Source organism: Hemicordylus capensis, chromosome 2, assembly GCF_027244095.1.
Source record: "Hemicordylus capensis ecotype Gifberg chromosome 2, rHemCap1.1.pri, whole genome shotgun sequence".
NCBI lineage: Eukaryota > Metazoa > Chordata > Lepidosauria > Squamata > Cordylidae > Hemicordylus > Hemicordylus capensis.
In genome coordinates, this window is record NC_069658.1 from 230,612,260 (window position 1) to 230,637,453 (window position 25,194).

At 47.0% G+C, this 25,194-nt stretch overlaps 1 protein-coding gene across 2 annotated transcripts in view; it reads left to right on the top strand.

Moving 5' to 3' along the window:
• Positions 1 to 18,264, top strand: part of LOC128342313 (class I histocompatibility antigen, F10 alpha chain-like) — a 30,690-nt gene extending 12,426 nt beyond the window's left edge. For both annotated transcript variants that reach the window (XM_053289500.1, XM_053289501.1), the window contains exons 2-10: positions 2,478 to 2,746; positions 2,865 to 2,994; positions 5,716 to 5,991; positions 8,516 to 8,791; positions 11,137 to 11,421; positions 13,108 to 13,185; positions 15,469 to 15,504; positions 16,939 to 16,974; positions 18,002 to 18,264. In XM_053289500.1, the coding sequence (XP_053145475.1) occupies positions 2,486 to 2,746; positions 2,865 to 2,994; positions 5,716 to 5,991; positions 8,516 to 8,791; positions 11,137 to 11,421; positions 13,108 to 13,185; positions 15,469 to 15,504; positions 16,939 to 16,974; positions 18,002 to 18,027 (1,404 nt within the window). In that variant the 5' untranslated portion in view covers positions 2,478 to 2,485 and the 3' untranslated portion in view covers positions 18,028 to 18,264. The remainder of the gene's footprint in view (positions 1 to 2,477; positions 2,747 to 2,864; positions 2,995 to 5,715; positions 5,992 to 8,515; positions 8,792 to 11,136; positions 11,422 to 13,107; positions 13,186 to 15,468; positions 15,505 to 16,938; positions 16,975 to 18,001) is intronic.
• Positions 18,265 to 25,194: the final 6,930 nt, after the last annotated feature.

Sequence of the window (25,194 nt, forward strand, 5' to 3'; positions counted from 1 at the left end):
TTGATCGCAAATACCAGTTGCAGGGGAGCAACAGCAGAAGAGAGGGCATTAGGGTTGTGTGAATCAATTGGAGGTCAAATTGATTCGACTCAGATCTGGTCAGTTCGAGTGATTCAACCTCAAAATGAATCTGCCCAGTCACCCCTGGCCAAATTCAAGTTGGAATCCAATCTCCTCAGATTTGATTCTAATCAATTTGAGACTCCCTCATTCATTCCCCTTGATTCCCAGCTTTCTTTAAAAAGAAAAAGAGAAGAGAAAGAAGCAGCAGCTAAGCTCTAGCCCTTGTAGAAGTGGAGTTATGGAGCAAAATGTGCGGTCACTATTTTTGAAGTGTTTAGACTCTTTGGTGTATAATAACCTTTCCTCATAATGAATCCCTATGAGGATTCATTACATACCAACACTTGAAAAATTCCTTAAAAAATAAATAAACTAAGTACACCATTGGCTTCAGTGTTTGCTCTAAGGTGTGCACATGTGTGCATGCACACAAGTTTTTTTTTAAATGTCCACTCAGTTAATTTTAGATCCTGCTCAGATTGAATCAGGAAGGCCCCTCTCTGAATGCACATGCACACACATAGCCTTGCTGTGCAGAACAAAACTCATTCTGCGCACAGATGAAAAAAATTAGAGAGAACACTGACTGGCTTGCGTGTTAGGGGGGAGGGAAGTTGGCACATGGGGTGCCACTAATCCCCACCACCACTCACAAGGCAGTGAGATATTCAGTTCATTTTAAAGGAATTTTTGAATTGTTTAGACTCTTTAGTATGTAATGAATCCTCATAGGGATTCATTATGCAGAAAAGTCACTACACACCAGAGTCTAATCATTCAAAAATAGGCTCCATAACTCCACTTCTACAAGGGCTAGAGCTTAGATTTTTTTTTTTTAAGTGAAAGCTGGGGATCTGGGTTAGGGTTAGGGCTGCTTCAAATCCTCGTTATTCCCTGTGGGGGAAATATACAAAATCACTAAAAACTAAAAGTTTCATTTTTAAAAACCCAACCAAGTGCCCCATTGCCTTGAAATCTGGGTGGTAGATGGCACCCATGGTGGTAGATGCCCCTACCCACTACCCCACTTTGGGGGCCCCCTGGAAAGTGTGTTGAATTGATTCAAATCCAAATTGAATCTAATCCAACTCAAATTGAATCTGATCGGATTCAAGTGTGCAGATTTGAGTTCAAATAGAACCTGGCTGATTTGACTTGACCTCTAATCGTATCACAAAAACCGATCGCACATCCCTAGAGGACATGCCATCACCTCTTGCCTGTGGGCTCCCCAGAGTCATCTGGTGGGCCACTGTATGAAACAGGATGCTGGGCTAGATAGACCTTGGACCTGATCCAGCAGGGCTGTTCTTATGTTCTTATAATTCTAGAGCAGCAAAGAATGGCAATTCTAGCTTTCCTTCTGGTACCATCTCATTGCCATTTGCCACCTAAGTCGTATGGCAACAGGACATTCTGTCTCCTGGGTGGGAGCCCTTCCTAGCTATCCCATCTCAATGTCCCAGATGTTGCTGCTCTACCCATTCATTGGTAACCTCACCTTTTGGGGCATGCCACGGTTTCTGTACACCAGCAAGGCAACAAGGAACATGCATCCAGCAGCAGTGGCCTTCCTAGCCTTTCCTCATCACTGCTGCACTAACATCAGGCCTCTCTCTTCCTCCCTCTTCTGCTGTCTTGTTCCTCCCACATTAAACTTGAGAAAAAGGATGAGGGTTGCCAGTATGGGGGTGAGGCACCGACGGGAGTTGAGAGCACAGACTTGGGGTGGCAACAGTATAGTTGAGTTTTCTCAACTACTGCCTGTGATGGGGTGGAGTTTCCATACTCGCCACCCTTGTCATGCACTTGTTTCCTGAAGCCATCACCTCACCTGGCCTCATGGAGAAGCTGCCCCTGTTCCCTACCTTAGATATAACCATCAGCATCCATTTGAATTATGTTCAGTTTATGACCTTCAGTTTACAGGGATCTGAACCAATTCAGCCACGAGGAGGCCTGGTGACCAGTGTTTCCTCTAAGGCGTGCACATGTGAACCCATTCACAAGTGTTTTGATGTCCGCTCAGTTTAATTTTAGATTCAGCTCAGTTGAATCAGGAAGCCTCCACTCGAAATGCACATGCGCGCACACTGCCTTGATACTGCTACTCAGAACAAAACTCATTCTGCACACAGATGAAAAAAATCAGAGAGAACACGGCTGCTGACCTAGACGCCTCAAATGAGCATTCTGGGCAAGCCACAGAACAGCTTTGGGCATTTTCAGTGTTAGGAAATGCCAGGAATCCATTATCCTTTGGATTTGTTTGTCTCTTAATGATGCTGCGGGTATTGGACACCCACTCTCGGGGCCGGAGGAGATTCCTCCTTGCTGTAAAAAGTGCAACATCCATCTTGCTGGAGAATGAAGAGGTGCTGTCTTAACATGGGCCAATGTTGTTATTCCTACAGAGCCCGGGATGGGGAAGACCAAACGCAAGGCTACGTTGACCTGGGAACCATGGCTAGCCAGGCTTAAGGCTTCTGTGCCAAGGAGATCAATGCCCCAAGAAGGAAGAACAGGGAGGCATTGGAGCAGGAAACCTTCCACGGGGCTCTTGTCCCCAAACCGGTCAGGAACGACCACACCTGATCTTCTGTCAACCCCAATAAAGATCAACCCCCAACGCAAAGACTGCTCCTGGTGCCTGAGCTTCTTCGCTTTGACTTACAGCATTCTGGTGAGCGATGAGAGGGAAAGGAGGGTTTTTTGTGTGCGTTTATGAGATGGATGTTCTTATATTTGTTTGTTGCCATCACATGAATCTGTTGCCATCACAAGAAATCTCTTGTCTGTAGTTCCCGCCGCCTCACTGTAAGTGGACTGCGATGATACAAGAGTGCAGGGAGAGACCCAGGCACACCCCGATGGCTCTGTGTTGGTGGCTGTTCTTGGGGGCAGCTGTCCTCCCACTTGGGACCTGCGTTGGTGAGTACCTTCAGGGGCTGGAATGGAAGGAATGGAGGGGAGAAATGGCATTTAGTCCAATGCTGGGGGAGGTTGTGTGTCTATGCAACGATTTTCTTTTCATAACAGGCAGGGAGGCAGGCTTTAGAGAGATGGGTTTTTTTTGTGGGGGTGTCATTGAAAGTGTTTGTTTTCTACCTAACCTCTTACCTTGCAGCCCATCTTTTTTTCCCTAAGCAAAAGAAAAAAGCCCATCTTGTTTTCCCTAAGCCTTAAAACGTATTTGTTTGGCCTGGCTTTCCAGGGTTTTAAAATTGGTTTTAATACTTTAACCCGGTTTAAGGGTTTTTAATTATTGCGATTGTTTAATTGTTGTTTTAAAATGTTTTTAAATTGTTAATTGTTGTTAAATTGTTTTAAATTTATGTTTCAGCTTTTTACTGTTTTAATGGTTCATTTTAATTGTAAACCACCCTGAGCCATTTTGGAAGGGCAATATAAAAATCAAATGAATAAATAAATAAATAAAATAAAATAAAAGATTCAAAACCTAAAGAACTGCAGTAAGCTGCTCCATCTGATGGTTGAAATCTGGCTTCCAGAATGCCATTACATCCAGAACCCACTAGAACTAAAGGTCATCCTGTGAAACTGATTTCCAGGAAATTTAGGGCCGACAGAATGAAGTACTTTTTCACACAGGCGCATAATTAACCTATGGAATTCTCTGCCACGGGCGGTGGTAATGGACACCAATGTGGATGGTTTTAAAAGAGGCTTAGACAAATTCTAAGTGGGGCAGGCTCTATCAACGGCTCTTCTTCATGGAGGACAGGTCTGTCAACTTGGGGGAACTTGGTTTGTCATGGGCGACCTGGTCTATTAAAGGCCCCTAATCGTGATAGTTACAAGCCACCTCCAGGCTCAGAGACAGGATGCCTCTGAGTCTCAGTTGCAGGGTAGCAGCAGCACGAGAGGGGGCATGCCTTCATCTCCTGGTTGTGGGTTTGCTAGAGGCATCTGGTAGGCCACTGTGGGGAACAGGATGCTGGACTAGATGGGCCTTGGGCCTGATCCAGCAAGGTCCTTATGTTCTTAGCCCCATTATCTCCCTGGTATCTATCAGTCTAAGATATGTCAGACTTTCACATGAGTAGATATGACCTGAAAACCTCTAGGCACAGAACTGTCGTTATAAAATAAAATTTGAATTTATTTTAAAGAAGATTATTGGTTATATGGCATTTAAAAGTGAAAGGAATAAAATTCTTCAAAACTCCTCAAGATGCATAAAACAAGGAGCAGAGTCCTTTGGCCAATATCTTTCTATGCTTCCTAAGTCAAGAATTGTGCAGGCCTCCTCTCTGCATTCTTATATGGTCCCCAAACTCCTTTGTTTCCAGTCTTCTTAAAATGAAAGTATGCTCTTGTCCCAGCAGGAAACATTCCCCCATAGGAATCTTCCTTGAACTTCTCAGGTCCCATAGACAGAAGCAGTCTGATAGGGTGTAAGTGTGGCTGAACCGTGTTGGAGATTTTATTGTGCATGTTATGTTATTAGAAGCATATTGGCAATAGCTATTGATAAGGAGAGCCTTAACTTGACCAAACGCTGCGTAGGCGTGATTAGACTAAATGTTCGGAGGATTTCAACACGGATGTAGAAAACAAAAAACCCGCAGACATCCTGCTGGTTGACGTAATGGAACATAACAAAACCTGGTGAGAAATCCAATGAGAAAAACTATGTCCATAGAAGGGATATAAAATAATTGTTAGATTGTAAGGGGGTTCTTCTTCAGCTGGTTGAATTTCACTGCTTTGCTTCTTCCTACTCTGGAGTGTGGTGAGTTCCGAAATAAAGCTTTTGCTAATCAAGTAAGATTCTCATCATTCCTTGGGACTATTGGGAGGACTATTGCCTGACATGAATGTGATCTCACACAACCAGAATCTGATCGCTGTTTGTGATGCTTCTCCTGAGCTACAGCCAAGCCCAGAGTTGAACCATCTAGACATGATCATTTAAATAAATTTAAATTGTCCATCAACCCCATTATCAAGTTGACCCCGATCTGTATCAGAAGGGGCTCTGTGAGTCAGGCTTGTGACAGCCAATCGTAAAGGCTGCTATCCTTCTCAGGGGCCCTGTTCCGGAAGAATTTGAAGGTGAATTTGAACTTGGCACTCTCACACACATGAACCCTGCCCCAGCAGTTACCAATGGATAAACAGACATATGACCCAAGGACAGACCTTGCTGTCATAGTGGTGTCAGCTGAGTGGCACAAGGCACTCCCTGACCCTGTCAGAAAAAGCCCTTTTCAGTTCTGTTTCTTCCGTTCAACCTTCCTGTTTCTTTTCTTTGGATCTCTCCTCATCTCCTCCTCTTTCTCCAACTTTTCATCCCTATGGCACTTTCCCAACTTTCTATTACTTGTCTCCCTTCACTGACCCTGAGTCGGTACCACAGCACAGAACCAAAGATATTTAGGGCTGGACAAGACCTTGGAGGACTTGTAGTCCACCTCCCTGTAGTTGTAGGCAGGTGACTCCTACCGCATCCCTGGCAAATGGCTGCCCAGCCTCTGTTTGAAAACCTCTAGAGGAGAGCCCAGCACTGCAAAAGGCAGACTGTACCACTTTCAAAATAAAGAGGGGGAGAGTGAAGGGTGGTGGGTTTTGTGAGCGTTGCCCTTGGCTAAAGTCTCCTTAACTCTACCCTGCTTTCTTCCCTTGTAGCCACCTCACCCTCCCACTCCCTGCAGTATTTCTACACGGCCATTTTGGAACGCACCCTGGAGCTATCCCACTTCTTCATTATGGAGTTTATGGATGACCAGCTGATCGCTCACTATGACAGGGACACCCAGCAGTACCTGCCTCGAGTGCTCTGGGTGAAGGAGATGGAGGGCAATGCCCATTACTGGGACTTGGAGACCCAGGTATCACGGAATGCAGAGAAGGACTTCAGAGTAAACCTGGTGATCTTGCAGAACCGCTATAACCAAAGCAAAGGTGAGTGGATAGGAGGCAGGTAGAGATTTTGCTTCCCATCATGCGCCTCCTGGCTCCCCAGGAACTTAGGAGAAGCTGCAGATGGGCTGGGCAGGCCAGGAAGGAAGTGGGCTGCCTCCTAGGTGGGGGCATAGCTAGGGTAGAGGGGGCCTGTGTTCACCCCACTCCCCAGCGGAGTGAGGAAGATAAAGAAGAAAGTAGCGAGCAGTGGAGCTGGGGGGGGCGGGCTCAGGTGCTGGGGACCCACTCAGTCATAGCTACACCCCTGCTCCCAGGACAGAAGCTTCTTTTCATTTCATAAATTCATGGCCTTCCATGATTTTGAGCAAAAAACAGATAATGAGGACCATTGAGGGGTTGGGATGTTAACAATCATGACTGGAGAAAGCAAAGTATCCTACCTTGTCCCTAGCAAGCTGCAAGTCTTAATGCTGGGAACAGGAGATTTTTCTGTCATTTTTACTACTAATAAAGCATATATTTTTTCCATATTCTGAGTGGATGTGATAGTTGCCATTTCTGGAACATAGAGAAATGGCTAACCTACATTAGACTTGGTCACACAGTCATCTCAATCTAGGTATAAGGTTGGTTACCAGCATTAGCATGGTTGTGTGAACCCATGCCAGGGTGGAAACTGAAATTATAGGGGAAACTTAAACATATGCTTTATCAGGGGCTGTTGTGTTTTTTAAGCATCCTTTACAAATCTTAAGTCACTTTTTGGTTTTTTAGGAGCATAAAATGTATTGCATATAAATTGCTTTGCTCAGAACCTTGATCATGTTTCGAATATTACTTTTAGACGCATAGTTTATTCAGACAATGGACTTGGGTCTCATGATCAGTGAGAACCGGTTTGGAGGGGTGACCGGGGAGGGAGCCCTGGGTGGCTGGATTGGCTGCCCACACGATTGCCGGCTCCGTGACGGAGCCGGCGGGGGCTGGGGGGAGCAGGGGACGATTGGCCCCCGCAAGCTCCAGCATGCCCTGCGCGAGTGTGCAGGGCATGGTGGCGAGACCCCCAGAGCCAAGAGGCGGCTTTTCGCCTCCCCTCTGGGGGTCTCCTCATGAGTAGCGCCACGCCACAGCTACTCATGATCCGATAGCCCGGGTTTGCGGAGTGCTCGCTCTAGCAAACCCAGGCTAAGGGGCGGGCTACTTGAGCGAGGTAGCCGCTCAAGAACCATCAGGCTCGCAACCGAGGCCGGTGGTTCTCACGATTGAAGAAAATCGGGCTAGTGGAAGCTAGCCCGATTTTCTTCAATCGTGTGAATAGCCTCTCTATGTACAAATGTCATAATTTTTTATTTAATTTTTGTTACAAATGGACTACAATCTGCTGAACTCCAAGGAATCCAGCATCCCTTAGTTTTTGACTATTAATGAGAAGCCAGCAAGAAGTTAATATTGAAAACAGAAGAAACTGGCTTGCATACATTGCTTCACCCCCAAATTGGGTTGTGTGTGTGTGTGTTAGTTCCACACACACCCAAACCACAGTCTCACTTCTATCAAGCTTGCATGGACTCCATTGCTACTAATGATTGCATCATTGCTGCAGCGACAAACCTCCCATTATTCTCAATGGGAGGCTTGTTTCTGCATTGATGACACAATTCTTAGGAGCCATGGAAACTCTGTCGGCTTGGTAGAAGTGATTACGTCGTTTGGGGTGCTCAAAATGAATGCACATGCCCAACTCTTGAATCAGTAGGTGCTGCACTATATCTAAGTCACTATCAACATTATAGTAAAACAAGGATAGTTGTGTATTCTGGATTTAATCTCCTCCAGTGTCAAGCAAATACAGAAAGCACTCACTTTCAGAAAAAGAGAAAAAAACCCAAGACTTATTGAATATATTTTATGCCACATGGAACTTTGTCTAATTAGTCTCACTTTCTGAGCTATCACTATCAACAGTTTCTGCTTTTGAGCCTTCATTTTTATCATCTTCATGGACTTCTGAAAACTGAAGGTTTGCCTGGATTGAGGCAAGCTTCTCTAGCTTTTCACATGTCAGTTCACAAGTTAGCTCACTTGCGCCTCAAATGTTTGTTTCCGCCATCTTGAATCTGGGTGGGTGACATCATCACAAACCACACCACTGAGATGTCTTTGTGTGTCACTCACTACAACTGTACCTAATTTTGTTCAAATCAGTTAGACAGTCGACAAATTAGCCTATTTGCGCTCAAACGTTCACGCATCTGCCATCTTGGATTGGGGTGGATGACATCATCACAAATTATGTCGTTGAGGTGTCCCTATGTGTCCCTACAACTGTACCCAATTTGGTTCATATTGGTCCAGGTGCAAAGTTGTCAGAGGAGGACAAACGGACACACACATGGGCACACACAGAATACCAGGTGATCTCATAAGCCTACTGGAAAGTAGGCTAAAAGTGCGGGGGGGGGGACTGCCCCCCGGTGAAATTTTCTGGGGGGTTTCCAGGCTTTCACATACCTAGGTCTGACCCTGCTGCATCTCTGGTGTTTCTACCTTGTGCATCTTTCAGGGCTCCACACCTTGCAGTGGATGTACGGCTGTGAGCTGAGTGAGGAAGGACACAAAAGAGGCTCTATGCAGTATGGCTATGATGGGAGGGACTTCCTCAGCCTGGATAAGGAGACCCTCACTTGGACAGCAGCCGACGTCAGGGCCCAGGTGACCAAAAGGAAGTTGGAGGCTGAGCCACACTATTTCCAGTACCTGAAGAAGTACTTGGAGGAGGAGTGCATTCAGAGGCTGCAGATATATCAGGACTTTAGGAGAGCAGATCTTCAGAGGCAAGGTGAGGATGTGGGAGCGGGCAAGTGCTCAGGGCAGAAGGGGTGGCATTTCCTTCAGACACCTTTTATTTATTGTTTATTTTATTTATTAACATATTTTTATACCGCCCAAAACTTATGTCTCTGGGCAGTTTACAACAAAAACAGAAAAGTTAAAACATTAGTTAAAACAGATAAATGACAACATAGAAATTAAAACATGGCTAAAATAAATAACAGCAAAAAGTTAAAAACATTACAACAATTCAAAACCTTAAAACAATATTTTAAAACAATGTTAAAACTATTACAACGGTATTTACTTAAAAGCCTGGGTGAACAAATGTGTCTTTAAAATTTTTTTTTAAAATTGTCAGAGATGGGGAGGCTCTTATTTCAGCAGGGAGCACATTCCAAAACAACGGAGAAGGCCCTTCCCCGAGTAGCCACCAGACGAGCCGGTGGCAACTGCAGACGGACCTCTCCTGATGATCTCAATGGGCGGTGGGGTTCATAATGAAGAAGATGTTCTCTTAAATACCCAGGGCCCAAGCTGTTTAGGGCTTTATAGCTTATGACCCACACCTTGTATTTTGCCCAGAAACATATCGGCAACCAGTGTAACTCCTTCCATACAGGAGTCATATGGTCTCTCCTAGATGACCCAGAGACCAGCCTGGCTGCCGCATTCTGAACCAGCTGTAGTTTCTGGACTGCATACAAACGCAGCTCCACATAGAGCGCATTGCAGTAATCCAGTCTGGAGGTTACCAGCACATGTACCACTGTTTTGAGGTTGTTTATCTCAAGAAACGGATGCAGCTGGCATATCAGCCAAAGCTGATAAAAGGCACCTCTGGCCACTGCCTCAACCTGGGACACCAGGGAGAGGATCAGATCCAGAAGCACCCCCAGACTGTGCACCTGTTCCTTCTGGGAAGTGTGACCCCATCCAGAACAGGCAGATCAAACTCATCTCCCGAGTTTCGACCCCACACAATAAGTACCTCCGTCTTATCTGGATTCAGTCTCAGTTTCTTATCCCTCATCCAGCCCATCACTGCCTCCAGGCAGGCTTTTGTTAATAAAATGTACAAGCCACGTTCAGCACAAGGCTTCCTGAAGGGCTGAGCCCTGCATTGTGCAGGTGGTGGGAGTCTGGGATTTTCCCACTTGACATTGCCAGTGAAAAGTGGTGGTCATACTTTTAACTTTTTCCCCCAAAAAAGCAATTGACTGCAAATGGGAAACTAGTACAGGAGGAAGAGGAGAGCTGGCCTCGTGGTAGCAAGCATGAACTGTCCCCTTCGCTAAGCAGGGCCGCCTTGCTTTGCATTTAGATGGGAGACTGTGTATGAGCACTGTTGGATATTTCCTTAGGGGATAGGGTCATACCTCAGTGGAAGGGCGTGTCCTTAGCATGCAGAATGTCCCAGGTTCAGTCCATGGCATCGCTAGGTGGGGCTGGGAAAGACTTCTGCCTGTAAGCTTGGCAAGCCATTGCCAATCAGTGTAGACAATACTGAGAGAGATGGACCAACAGTCTGACTTGGTACAAGGCACTTCCTCAAGAGTGCTTTGTAGAAACTTTCTCCTTGAGATACTGACTTGAGGAGAGCTGGTCTTAGGAACATAGGAAACTGCCATATACTGAATCAGACCATTGGTCTATCTAGCTCAGGATTGTCTTCACAGACTGGCAGCAGCTTCTCCAAGGTTGCAGGCAGGAATCTCTCTGAGCCCTATCTTGGAGAAGCCAGGGAGGGAACTTGGAACCTTCTGCTCTTCTCAGAGCGGATCAGTCCTCTGAGGGGAATGTCTTGCAGTGCTCACACATCAAGTCTCCCATTCATATGCAACCAGAGCAGACCCTGCTTAGCTATGGGGACAAGTCATGCTTGCTACCACAAGACCAGCTCTCCTCCCTTGCAGTGGCAAGCAGGAATTGTCCCCTTTGCTAAGCAGGGTCTGCTCTGGTTTGCACTGAATGGGAGATTACATGTGTGAGAACTGTAAGATAGGGGATGGGGTCACTCTGGGAAGAGCATCTGCATGGAAGTTCCCTCCCTGGCATCTCTAAAATAGGGCTGAGAGAGACTCCTGCCTGCAACCTGGGAGAAGCCGCTGCCAGTCCGGGTAGACAATACTGAGCTAGATGGACCAAGGGTCTGACTCAGTAAAAGGCAGCTTCCTATGTTTCTATGTATTTACAGGGAGGCTTCCCCCCCCCCCTTTTAAAACAAGAGGAAGTATTAAAAGTTCCCCACCCACTTGTAACCACAAATGGTAAAGCCTACTCTGGATTACAGACTAGAGGGCTACATGAAATCCTTTTATACATCTGATAAAAATGTTGCCGCTTTTGCAGAGTCCCCAACAGGGAAAGTGACCCGCAAACCAGGCTATGATGCCCTGGAGACCCTCATCTGTCGAGCTCATGGCTTCTACCCCAAGGAGATCGATGCCACTTGGAGGAAGGACGGAGAGATCTTGGAGCACGAGACCCTCCGTGGGGGCGTCACTCCCAACTCAGATGGGACCTACCACACCTGGCTCAGCATTGAGATCGACCCCAAGGACAGGAAGCGCTACCGGTGCCACGTGGAACACAATGGCCTTCCAGAGCCTCTGGTGTTGGCCTGGGAGGAGCCTGGTGAGAGATGGGGAGAAAGGTCTGGCTCCCTTGAGGAGTGGGGGGCAGATTCTGGGAGTCCAGATCTCCCTCATGGAGTAACTGGAAAAGAGAACCCTCACAGCAGCTTCTTGGCTGCAACCACAACACCTGGGAGGCTGTAATGTGTGCATTTTGGAGTGCAAGCCGTTGAAATGCCCTTGCGCTGAAGGTATGTGTGTGTGTGGGCGGGGGGGGTGGATGTCACCTCTAACAGGAAATGATCAGAATAAGGGATGTGCACAAATCGTTTTGGTGTGGCTGGGCGTGGTACCCTTAAGCACGAGTAAAGCAGGTCCTTACCTGCTCCTTCGCTGCCCCACCACATTTCCTGGTGCCACGCTGCACCACTCAGAAGTTCACGCACAGCTGCGGTGCTGCACCCACCAGTCTGCACGCGCATGCGTTGTGGCCATATGCGTCGTCAGCAGCACCATGCTGACCACATGCCTCACCACCGTGCATGCGCGGTGGCCACATGCATCCTGCCACGTGGCGTGCGCAGTCTGCTGGGTGCAGCGCCACAGCCACGTGAGGTCTTTTGAGTGGCCCAGCACCACACCAGGAGATGTGGGAGGGCAGAGGAGCAGGTAAGGACCTGCTTTGCTCGTGCTTAAAGGTTCTGTTCCCCACCCCGCCAAAATGATTTGTGCATCCCTACTCAGAATGATTCTGGTGAGCAAAGAAGGAGAGTTACCTTGGCATAGGTGGGGCAGAAAGTCAGCTTCTAACACTGTGTATGTGAGAAATCGCTGGGATTCCTGTGTCAAGCTCTGGGCACCACATTTTAGGAAGGCCACAGATAAACTAGACAATGTCAGAGGAGGACAAGGAAAATGGTGAGGAGTCTGGAAACCCAAGTTCTGTGAGGAAAAGTTGAAGGAGCTGATATGTTTTGTCTAGAGAAGTCTAAGGTTAGATATGGCAGCCCTCTTCAAATATCTGAAGGGACATCACATAGAAGGAGGAGCAGCAGAGGGCAGGATTAGATCCAACAGGCTCAAATGACAAGGATGCAGATTCAGGGTAGAAATTAGAGGAGTTTCCTAATGGTAAAAACCGTTTGACAGTGGAACAGTCTGCTTTGTGTGTGGTGGGATCTCCTTTGCCGGAGGTTTTCAAATAGAGGCTGAGCAGCCCTCTCCCAGGGATGCTGGAGCAGTTTCCTGCACTGAACAGTTGGCTGAACTAGATCTCCATGGTCCCCTTTCCACCTCCAATATTCAGCAAAATAAAAACGATCAGACAAGATCTTTTTAAATAGGATGGATTTGCATGCTTCCCCGACGACCTATAATACTTTTACATGTCTCCCCAGAGAGGGAACTCTAGTGCATTGGGGCTACTGCAGAAAAGGCCCTGACTTGCATTGATTTCACAACTAGAGTTGTCTTTAATGGCTTCCTCTTGTAAGAAGGGACAGAGCTCCAGACTCAGACTGCTCTACAGTGTTGTTTTTGAACACACACCCCCGCCCCCGCATTCAGCAGTGATCCCCAAGTGGTGTCAATGGAGAAAGGAGTATTGTTCCTCCAGATTCCTCCCTCCTCGACCTGACTTGGCTAACTTCACAGGTGTCTCTGATGCACGCAACTCTTTCTCAATACCAGAAGAAGCTCGCAGGGAGGGTTTCCCCTTCAATTCTGTTTTCTATTTTTCGCATTTCAGACTCAGTGTCCAAGGGGCTCATTATAGGAGCCATCCTGGTGATCATGTTTGCTGTCTTCTTTGGGGTCATCTACATCAGTAAGTAAACCAGAAAATGTATCTGTGTTGGTATATTACTCCAGCAATGATTTCAAACATGGACAATAACCACCCTGCAGATTGTTGGGAATGTATGCAGCCGACAAGTACTTTCTATCACATGTAGTGGACATGTAAAAAAGCTCAATTTTTTTGGAAAACAATACATTCTAAGATGCAGCAAATTTTGCATGCAGATTTCCCTTTTCTCCCGGAAATTTTCATGTTACATTTTACTAAACTGCATATTCCTCCAAAACACACTGAACTTACTGAACTTCTATGATAACAGTGGCAAAATCCTTTATGCTTCCTGTTGGAAAACAAACTTGATTCCGACTTTAGATGACTGGCATCTCAAACTTTGGGAATATGCATCAATGGCCAAAATAACTGCATATATTAAAAATAAATCTGAGGATTTTTTCTTTCAAATATGAGAACCATTTATTCAATCTAATCTATCACAGGGATTGGTACCTCATCTGAGATTCGGCTTTTCTTTGTAGAGGAAATTAATGCAGATAGTAAGAATATCATTTTTGTTATCTTTCAGTTCTGCAGTCAATAATTTGTAGAGTGGGGAGGGAGAGACATGTTGGTTGAAGGAATTCAGGTCGACATATATAGAGTGTATTGAGAATCTTTGTATTTGCTGGGTTTGCTTATCTTGTTTCTTTTTTCTTTTCTGTTTCTTATTTCTCTCTGTTTATATCTTTGTTAAAACAAAATATATTTTTTTAAAGGAAGTAAACCAGGAATACATCACCTGGGTTATTTGTGTCTGCTTCCTGGCAGAGGCAGGTGTTACCCGAAATTCCTCCCCCTCCAAAAAAAAACCCCATTAAGTCAGTAGGAAAGTACATGAGGTACAGCTGGAGGAGTGCTCTTCTACCTCCTCATCCTTTAGGGATTTAGACCAGGGGTTCTCAACATTGGGTCCCCAGATGTTATTGGACTTCAGCTCCCATAATCCCCAGCCTCAGTGGCCTATGGTTGGGGATTATGGCATTTGAAGTCCAATAACATCTGGGGACCCAATGTTGATTTAGACATTCTGATTTGGGGGTTGGCCTTGTCTGCTCCTCTCCTGTTTCTCCTTGCACTGCTTAGCCTGCACCAAGGCAGCCAACTTTTCAACTGGTCCCTGCAGCTGTGCCTTTAGCAGCAGCTTCATCTGCCATCACTCACAGGTGATTGTGTTGATCTCCATGCTATGAAAAGTTTCACCTTCTTATTTCAGCAGATCAAACTTCTGCTCAAGGCAAAAAAACAACAACTGGCTAGGCTGTGTGTTGTCTGGACAACTGGCAATTCTGTCATGAACAACCAGAGCCCAGGCAATATTGTGGTTTTTAACCAGAGATCCAGTTGTGTCTCAAAGCACTCTGTTGCTTGGAAGGATCTCCATCACTTTCCATGGACGGGCAAGAGGTGTCCTTATTTCATCCTCTCAAAACGGCCTCCACCCACCCAAACTCCTTCGTTTGATACTCACCTGAATTGTCCACTGTGATTTCAGAGAGGCAATGAAGTTATGGTTCTCAGTTGTTGTTGTTTTTAAATAGTTCTCAGTTTTAGCTTTTTCTTAACTTTTAATTTGGAAGTTTTTGAAAAATGTAATTTTAAATATGGTTTTAGCCTGGTCTTTTAACTTGTTTAACTTTATTAATCTTTTATTTTACATTGCATCTGTTTTATTGGTGTTGTGTGCCACCCTGAACAGTGGTATACTGCATGGGCAGGGTAGAAATATTTTAAATAAATAAATGAATATGGTGGAACAAAGCAGGCTTGGGATGATACAAGGAAAGGTTTCGTAACTCTACAGACCATAATGGTTTCGGTAGCCTCTGTGACCCCCTTCCAAGAGATTGTTAGCAAGAGACTGGAGGTGTATCTGCTTGGGATGGTTTGGGGTCTGAGATGGTGGGTATGACCCTTTCAGCTGGGGGCACTGCTAGGTGCTTAAGAGAACTGAGGCCTGGGCCCAAAGCGCTCCTTTTGAGATTGAAATTCAGCCATGCACCCCCCAAGAATAATTACACCTGACCTCCCCAAATGGAAACTGAAGAAAAGTACTGTGCTGGGGGATAAAGCATCTGATTTGTTGCCAGGATAGCATATTTTGGGGAGGAGACAGAAATGAGAAGTGATCATTACTCTAGGAGGTGGTTGATGAGATTTGGGACTCTGAGCTTTGTTGGAGGGTCCGAGCCCCCTGGGCCATCCCCTAATGATGCCCCTGCTTTCAGCTCTGACTTTCTGATTCTGTCTCTGCAGGGAAACGACAAATCACTGGCTATAAAGCAACATCATGTGAGTGACTCCTCCCTACTTTGAAATGTTACTCCACAGAGGGCAACGACCATGGGGTGGGAGGTGAAGGAATAGGGGGAGACTGGTTGGAGTCAGGGGCATATCTAGGGTAGGGCAGGCAGGGCACGTGCCCCGGGCGCCACTTGAAGGCGCCACTGTACATGCTCAAATGGCCTCTGTGAGGCCCTAGGCCATGCCAGGCCTCACCGAGGCCATTTGAGCATGCGTGGTGGCCATTTTGTTTTCAGTGGCCATTTTTTAAAAAATAATTATTTTTAAAAATGGCCACCGCACATGCTCAAATGATGCCTGCAAGTCCCTAGAGGCCAGCGGGAGGAGGGGGAGCCTTTGCAGACCTCCCAAGGCCTTTAGGAAGCCCCCCAAAGGGGCTACAGTTAAAAAAAATTAAATTTAATATAATATAAGTCACTGTACACATATTCAGTTTGGCACTATGTACAGAGAATCAGCATTCCCTGTCCAGCATCTTTTGGTCTGGCTACGTCCACTGCTAAATAGTTTTTGAAATATTAAAAGATTAAAGAGCTTGACTTGTATTTTTTAAGCTGATATTATGGTAAAGTTATCTGATGTTTGGACAGGGGTCGCAATTTCAGTGCTTGCCCTAGGCGCTATTTTCCCTAGATACACCTCTGGTTGGAATGTACATGTACATGCATGCAGTTGATCTGAAGAGATAATGTTACCAGAAACATAGATCCTGTCCTCCTCACAGGGGAAGGAATCTGGGAAAGGAGGGTCCCCATTGCCAAGCTGCTCCTCTCATCTTCTGGACCGATAAATAAATTGCAGCCAGCAGCTGAACCTCCCCTTCCCTCAAGGCCCCTCTCCCTGATGAGCTTAGGGGGTACAGCCTACTGGATCTTGAAGGTTTGGGGTGGGCAGCAGCAGAGTTCTTGAACTGGCTACACTGTGAACTTTTTGCTGAACATGTATATGAACAACAACAGCTCTGAAATCCAAATAAAAGACATTTCAAGAAATGAGGGGGCCTTAATGGCTGGGTATGCTACGAAGAAATGTGGCTCAGGTAATTTGTGGTATGGTAAGTTCTTTTACTGATGAGGAAGGTGTGTGTGTGTGTGTGTGTGAGAGAGAGAGAGAGAGAGAGAGAGAGAGAGTTGCAGAGTAACTCTGGAAGTCCACATTGATCCCATTGTCAAGGTAGGAAAGCAGTTTGTGGTGCATCTGTTTTGTCATTTAATGTAAAGAGACATTTCATTTGGTATAATTTTGCATTAGTTAATTGTGTGCATTCTGTACGATTGATTTGAAACTTCCTGAGGCTAATGAAACTGATTAGATCTCAATAGAGCAAGTGTGGAAGAAAACTGAGAGGAAAGGGACTGATGAGATCAGTGCCCCACTTCCTATCATCTATCCAGCAGTAAGGTATCTCTCTGCCTTTTGCAGCAAGCAGTGAGACAACCGGCAGCAGCTCCAAGAGTGGTAAGTGTGGGCGGGTGGAAGATACCCATCTCCAAGACATCAGCTCTTGCAACTGTGAGGAATGTGCTCAAATGGGGAAGTCTCCTTCTTTGCTGAGGGTCTGGATGAAGGCCATATTTGGGGCTCAGGAAGGGATATTCTGCAGCAGATGTCCTTCCCACCAGTGGAGGGAGGCCATCAGCGGTGCGTGTCCAGCCGCAGTGGTGACCCCCTTGCCCCGCCCCCTACATCTGATGTCAGATGTGGGCAGTTAGCCACACCCCTGTGTCTGATGTCAGACTTGATGTCAGACCCCTCAGCATTTCCAGAGCTGGCCATTTAACTCCCAAACGGTGTTTGTGTGTGTTGGGGAAGTGAGACGCAGCCCCTGAGAGGAGGTGGTCTGGGTTCTTTGAACCCAGTCACCCAATGGTGGCTACTCCCCTGGTCCTTCTTTCCTCTGAGCTCTCTGTGGCTTGGCTCACTTGTTTGATACATCATCCAGGCATAGGGAGGTGCCTAACAGGGAGTCAAACCCTTGGCACATCTCGCTCAGTTTACACTGTCTACATCAATTGGTAGCTATTCTCCAGGGTTGCAGATAGGAGTCTTTCCCAGGTCTACCTGGAGTTGCCCAGCATTGAACCTGGGACCTTCTCCATGTAAGGCAGATGCACTGTGTCCCCATCCAGAGACATTTGTTCTGCAAGTGCCTCTTTGCAAAGATGTTCATTTTTAAAATTCTGAAATCCAGTCCCAAAATAGTGTATGATCGCTATCTCCCCACATATTTTAATGACTGGATATATTAACCAGGAGGAAATGCTGCAGATCATCAGAACAATACATTTCCTGATAGGGAAGGAGAATATGTCTGAGGTTGCTGCAGAAAATCTCGGAGGGGCCACATCGACCACAGGGAGGGTCTGGGAAACCCTGACCTGCAAGACCCCAGAATAGCTCTGTATGGGCCAAGTTCTCTGTTTTATTATTATTAATGTAAATCCATTTTAATCTGACATCATGATAATGTTTTCATCTTGTACAGATACTCTATATCCCCATGGTGCATGAAAAGGAATCCAATGGAACACACACAAGTTTAAAATAATCCATAATCCTCAAGAGCTCCTCCCAGCCTTCTACAGCATCCCTTATTCTACCTAGTCTTTGCTTTCATGTAGCATCAGTCAAGTCCTGCATGTCATCTGCAGCGGGTTGACATTATCTGAAGCTCTTCTCTTCCTGGTAGCCCAGAGTGAAATACAAGTAATAAACATCTGTGTGTATTTGTCAGCATATTTTACACAATATAGGCAAAATCTGTTATCTGCTTCCTGCAAACTTTTAGCTGAGTTGCTGTTATGTAATAAGAGTAGGCAGCGTCGCTGATGTGGGAAACGAAGAATTGCTTTGGTGGGGAAACCTTTGCCTAGTCGCTGGGGAGGGGTCTGTTGGCAGGAAGGAAGAGTATTAAGATAGAGAGTGTAGGGACTGAAGTTGGAAAAGGAGGCCTAGTGGTGAGGTAGCTGAAGGGAGTTGGGGCAGATTTTCAGGACTGCCTCACAGTCTGCTCAAGGGGCTTACACGTTCATTTTGGAGGGAGAAGAGAAGCCCCTGACCACTCATGCCATAGGAGACAGAGAAGGCAGAGAGCCCGATTGAAGAAAGGGCTCAAAAGGAGCGAGGGAAGGAAGCCTCAAAACGCTTACCCTCCCTCAGATGATCCTCCCTCGCTTACTGGGTGAGCAGATCGCTTATCCAATGGCCGGCTCCTGCCTGCAGCAGGGAGTTTCTGGTGCCAGAAGGTTTCTTGCCCCAGGTTTCTGGAGTGTGAGTGCGTGGTGCATTATGGGGGACCTCCCAACACCTGGGAGGCTACTCACTTATCATTATTATTATCATTATTATTAAATTCGATTTCTATACCGCCCTTCAAAAATGGCTCAGGGCGGTTTACAAAGAGAAATAACAAACAAATAAAAAAGATGGCTCCCTGTCCCCAAAGGGCTCACAATCTAAAAAGAAACATAAAATAGACGCCAGCAACAGTCACTGGAAGTACTGTGTTGGGGGTGGACAGGGCCAGTTACTCTCCCCCTGCTAAATAAAGAGAATCACCACGGTAAAAGGTGCCTCTTTGCCCAGTTAGCAGGGGTTATAGGAGCTATAAGAGCCCCTGGTGGCGCAGTGATAAAACTGCCGCCCTGTAACCAGAAGGTTGCAAGTTCGATCCTGACCAGGGGCTCAAGGTTGACTCAGCCTTCCATCCTTCCGAGGTCGGTCAAATGAGTACCCAGAATGTTGGGGGGCAATATGCTAAATCATTGTAAACCGCTTAGAGAGCTTCCAGCTATAGAACGGTATATAAATGTAAGTGCTATTGCTATGTGTAGGAGCTATGTGGCACCAACACATGATCCATTAGCCTAGGTTTCAGACGTGCTTGTGCTCTAAACCCTGGCTAACAGCTGGGCCAGCCAATAGAGGTGTGCACGGAACCGTGGAACTGCGGTTCGGCACTGGGGTGGGGGGGTTCCTTTAAGACCAGGGGGAGGGTTTACTTGCCCCTCCCGCCACTTCCCCCCTCCGGCGTGGCGCCTGTAGTTCTGTTAGTAATTGGGGTGGCAGGATACCTCCCTGCCGCCCCTTCTCCCGTTTTGCTGCTGCTGCGCTATGCTGCAAAAGGCTTCAATAAGCCTTTTGCACGTGCATGCGCGCCGCGCGCGCTTCACGTCTCCGCGATGTGCACACATGCACGTCGTGGAGATGTGAAGCGCACGAGTTATGTGCGCGCACACAAAAGGCTTATTGAAGCCTTTTGCAGTGTAGCGCAGCAGCAAAATGGGAGAAGGGGCGGCAGGGAGGTATCCTGCCACCCCAATTATTAACAGAACTATGGGCACCAGAGGGGGAAAGCGGTGGGAGGGGTAAGTAAACCCTCCCCCTGCTCTTAAAGGAACCCCCCACCCCGAATCACCCGAACCGCCCATGTCCGGACCAGTCCGGAGGCCTGTAGAATGGCCTCCGGAATGGTCCGGGCTCATCACTACCAGCCAACAGGGTTTGCCGCCGGAAGCTACGCAGCTCCTAGTGGTTCACACATGCCAGCAAAACCGGGCTGGGCTGGTGACTGAAAGATTTCCTGTTGTCTTTCAGAGTTACTTGCTAACACATGAGAATGGTGCCAATGGGCCATATACATGCTTCCCCATGAAGCAAAACATCCCCATGGCAATACTAGTATATTGGCCACGGGTGTGGAAGGAGAGAGTTCTGCCTAGCTTTCCCATAACATGCATTCTTCATTAAGCATTCCAGACACGCGCATACCAATTTCCTATAGGCAGCCCCAAGTAGTGCAGCTCAGGAAATCAGTAGTGTACTGGAGGGGCAGGGTACATCTTTCAAATGAATAATCAAGTTTTGTTTTACTCTGTGAATTGTGTTTAACTGTTTCTATTCTGTGAAAGTGTAATTGTTTCTCTATGGTAAATAAAGTACAAAGAAAAGCTTTCCAGCATGATACGTGTGGCACAAAAACATGATCCCTTCTTTCTCTCTTAGCATTTTCTGTTTCAGAAGAGGGCAAATAACTCCATGCAGATTTGTCTGTAGTGGAGCCATTTCTTCCCCAACTCATAATGATTTAAACCCTTTTTAAAAATCAAAAACAAGTTCTCAGGCCACGACTAGCTGTACACAATAGGCACCATCCAGGCTAAGTCAGTTGTGATTAAATTAAATTCATGGGGTAGGGGGTAATAATTTTAGTTGGGATTCTGGCATGGAAGGGGTTAAAAATACTTTCTCCCCACTCCCATGCTGTAGTCCCAATCTAGATCTCATTAAAATAAGAAGCAAAAGAGTGATTTTAGTATCATGTGTTGTTTAGCCCTTGCATCATCATAATTAATGATAAAATTATTATTATATACCACTTTGCAACAAAAGTTCTCAAAGCAGTTTACACAGAAAAATAAATGATAGTTCCTTGTCCCCAGAAAAGCTATTTTAAAAAAAACAACCCCAAAACATAGAGGCTATTCACACGATTGCAGAAAATCGAGCTAGCCTCCACTAGCCCGATTTTCTGCATTCATGAGCACCACCAGGCTCAGCTACGAGCCCGGTGGTTCTTGAGCGGGTAACCCGCTTAAGTAGCCCGCCCCTAAAACTGGGTTTGTGGAGCAAGTGCTCCACAAACCCATTTTTTAAAAATCGTGAGTAGCCGCTGCGCAGCGCTGCACCGTGGTTACTCATGAGTAGACCCCCAGCAGGAGGCTGAAAAGTGGCCTCCTGGCTCGGGGATCTCCCCATTATCCCCTGCATACTCACGCAGGCATACTGGAGCTTCTGGGGGCCGCGCAGAGCCAGCAATTGTGCCCTGATCGTCTGCAGGGAGAGTGGGCTAATCGTGAGACCCGGCTCATTAGGTAGACACCAGCAACAACCACTGGAGGGATGCTGTGCTAGGGTTGGTTAGGGCCAGTTGCTCTCCCCCTGCTAGATATATATTTTTTTATAGCCACTTCAAAAGGTACCTCTTTGCTCAGTTATCAGGGACATAAGTGCAAAGCAGCCTTGCCTCTGTTGATGGATCAGGCAAGAAGAAAGACAAGGAGACTGCATAGGAATCATGCCAGGCTGCGGTGACTGATGTGCCCCTCCATGCCCCCAGAAGTTGCATGTGATTGCAAGCTGGAGTCGTCATATCCCTAGGAACAGAGAAAAGCAGAGGTGGGGAGGATCTGTGGGGGTCAGAAGAAGCAGAGGCACTCTTACCCCTGGACATCCGGAATGAAGTCCAGGGCCTCCACATCCTTTTTAGTCTGTACTGGGTGATGTGGCCGCATTAAAAATGTGTTAAAAACAGTGTGAGGCTCTACACATGATTGGTGCATAGAGCCATACCAGGCTCTGCAGGGAGCTGTCCCAGGGCAGCTGGACCGGCCGTCCACATGACTGTCTCCATCATGGAGCCAGTAGGGGTGGTGGGGCTCGGGAAGTCCTAGGATGCCCCGTGTGAGTGTGTGGGGCATTCTGGGGAAACCCCTGAGGCTGGGAGGCTTGTTGTAACCTCCCGGTAGGGGTGTGTATGTCTACTCGTGTCGCTGTGGCACGGAACTGTGCCAGCACACAATCAGTAAAATGCGGTTAGCGGAGCGCTCACTCGACTAACCTCATTTTAGGGGAGGGGTTTGTAGGCGGGCTAGCCACCGTTGAACCACCGAGCTCACCTACGATTCTCACGATGGGGGGAAACCAGGCTGGGCTCCCTTAGCCCGGTTTCTCTCCATCATGAGAACTGCCTCAGTGGAGAGGGCGGGGGCTCCAAAGGCCTTTTGGTCCAGGCTCCAAAATTACTTAAGTGCACCTCTGAGAAGAAACCCCAACTGACAGTCTCAGCCACCAGAAAACGGGATATGAAGAAGGGCAGGCTGGAAGTAAAACTCGTGTGGAAGTTAAAAGAGGGGATACCTTTGACCCCCAAAGCAGCTTCATCGTCCCTTTTAACAGATAGGAAAAAAGCATGCTGAGGGGAGCAGAGAAAACAGACCAAAGGCTTACAGGTAAGACCGAATTTCTACAGGGTGGTGAAAGTGGCTTGAACCCAGAAAGACTGCATTATGTTGCTGTTGCTTTCAGGGCAGAGAATGTGGGTTCAAACTGTTCCCACCACACTCTGAATGTAGAAATGTCGCTAGATGCGCATAACATTTTGAATAGACCATCGTGCTCCAACACGCTTTTGCTTAACGTCTTCCTGTGCTAATTGTTTCAAGCCGCTCTTTTATGTCACGGCCAAATGTTACGTGCTAAATCATAAACTTCTATTTTCAGACTATATACTATGTAGTCTGATGGCTATAGGCTACCTCCAGTCTCAGAGGAAAGAGGCCTCTAAATACCAGTTGCAGGGGAGCATCCGCACGAGAGAGGGCATGCCTTCATCACTTTCCTGTGGGCTTCTCGGAGGCATCTGATGGGACACTCTGGGAAACAGGATGCAGGACTAGACAGACCATGGGCCTGATCCAGCAGGGCTGTTCTTATGTAGTGTTGTAGTGCTGTGAATTCTTTGCCACCTTGAGATCTTTCCGTTATAGAAAGGTGAGATTTGAATTATAGCAAAAAACCAATTTAAAAGTTCTCAATTATTAACCAGTACGTAGTTTCTGCGATCAATCAGTACTTGCTGTTCCTGGCACAAGCTAGTTGTGCAGAGATCTGAAATGTCTGACCCTTAAATGTCTGACTGAGCCCCTGGTGGCGCAGTGGTAAAACTGCCGCCCTGTAACCAGAAGGTTACAAGTTCAATCCTGACCAGGGACTCAAGGTTGACTCAGCCTTCCATCCTTCCGAGGTCGGTAAAATGAGTACCCAGAATGTTGGGGGCAATATGCTAAAATCATTGTAAACCGCTTAGAGAGCTTCGGCTATAGAGTGGTATATAAATGTAAGTGCTATTGCTATTGCTATTGCTGTTATGACAGCTGCAAAGCCCGTCCTTTCAACCAGAGCCGTGTTTCAAGTTTAAAGCCAAAACAAATTTGAACTTTCTTCTTAAAGACATAAAATTATAAAATTAATCAGCATCAGTGGGGTGAGTTGCAAGTACTACGACTCATGGTTCACACATGCACATTAGTCACCTGTTGACCAGAGGCGTAACTAGGGAAAATGGCGCCTGGGGCAAGCACTGAAATGGCACCCCCCCACCCCCCACCATACTACATTATACTTAGGTTTTTCCTCACAAGCGCCTGCCGCCGCTGCCAAGCCAGGCCACTGACTGGCCGCCAGGCGCCAGCAAAGCAATGGGGGGGGGGGGGCGCAGGCAGCGCGGAAGGGACCGCTCGTGGGGAAGGGGGCACCGACGCACTCCCTTGACTGCTGCAGCAGTGCTGCACTGAGCAGGAAAAATTTGTATTAACAAAAAATTAAAAAAAAATTTTAAAAAAATTGGTCATGGCGGCGCCCCCCCACGTGACCAGAAAAGATGGTGCCCGGGGCACGTGCCCCCCCTATAGTTACGCCTCTGCTGTTGACTGTAGCATCTGATCCATGGATGAACTGCCTGGGGTTTTGCATAGGATTGTAGGGCAAGTCTCTTGCTTTTTTTTGGAGGGGGGCGGGGCGGAATCGGGAACAGGACTTTCTCTGTGGTAGTACTGCACTTTTGGAATGGTTTCCCTGGGAAGACTCATTGGAACTCATTTTTGCTGGTTTTAAAAGTGCTATTAAGACCCATTTGTCTCTCAAAGATTTTAATTGCACTTCTATCTGCTGCTCTGTTTGTAGGTTTGCTATTTTTATGGGTCAGCTGCAGAGTTCTCTCTCGGTTTTTTTTCAACTGTGCACAGAATGAGTTTTGTTTGGGGCGGCTGTATCAAGGCAGTGTGTGTGCATATGCATTCAGAACGGGGCTTTCTTGATTCAATATGAACAGGATCTAAAATCAACTGAGCGGACATGCACACACCTTAGAGGGAACACTGGTCAGCTGTATTTTAACTGTTATTGTTTATATATCTTTCAAATGTATTTACTTTTTCTTGGAGGCTAAAAATGCGCAGGTTGTGTACCCATTTCTTCTGCAAAAACAGAAGCTGCTCCTGCTTTCCTGTGTTCTGACCAAGTACAATCGGAAGGCACTTTTTTTCTGCACAGACCACTGCAAAGAAGGGCCAGATTTTCATCCTCATCCAATTCTTTCAGTCCCTTTTGTGGCCTCCCCTAGGGGTGTAGTGATGCTGCCGCCAGCCTGTGCTCAGCTGCTGCCGCCGTCCCACAACTCCCTAGCCACGGCCCTAAGTCTGATGTCAGGCGTGAAGGGGGTGTGGATGGGTTTGCAAATGGGGCCATGCCCCCATTTGTGAGTAAATTAGAGCCAATGCAGCATTTGCGGTGGCAGCAGGGAGTGCCTTTCCCTGCTTGTAAAGGCAGGGAGATGCGTTCCTGGCCAGGCTGGAAACCCAGTGCTGGCTGAAGCTTTTCAAAAATGGAGCCCTGCAATGTTCCCTGCCACTGTGGCAGATGCGGAACTGGCTCTAATTTACATGCAAATGGGGCATAGAACCCCATTTGCAAACTTGATCACACCCCCTTTGCATCTGACATCAGATGCAGGGGTGTGGCTGGGACACCAGGTGCTGCCCCTGGGGCATGGTGGCCTGGGTTATTTGAACCTGTTGGCTCAATGGCTGCTATGCCCCTTGCCTCCCCCTGTGGGAAATG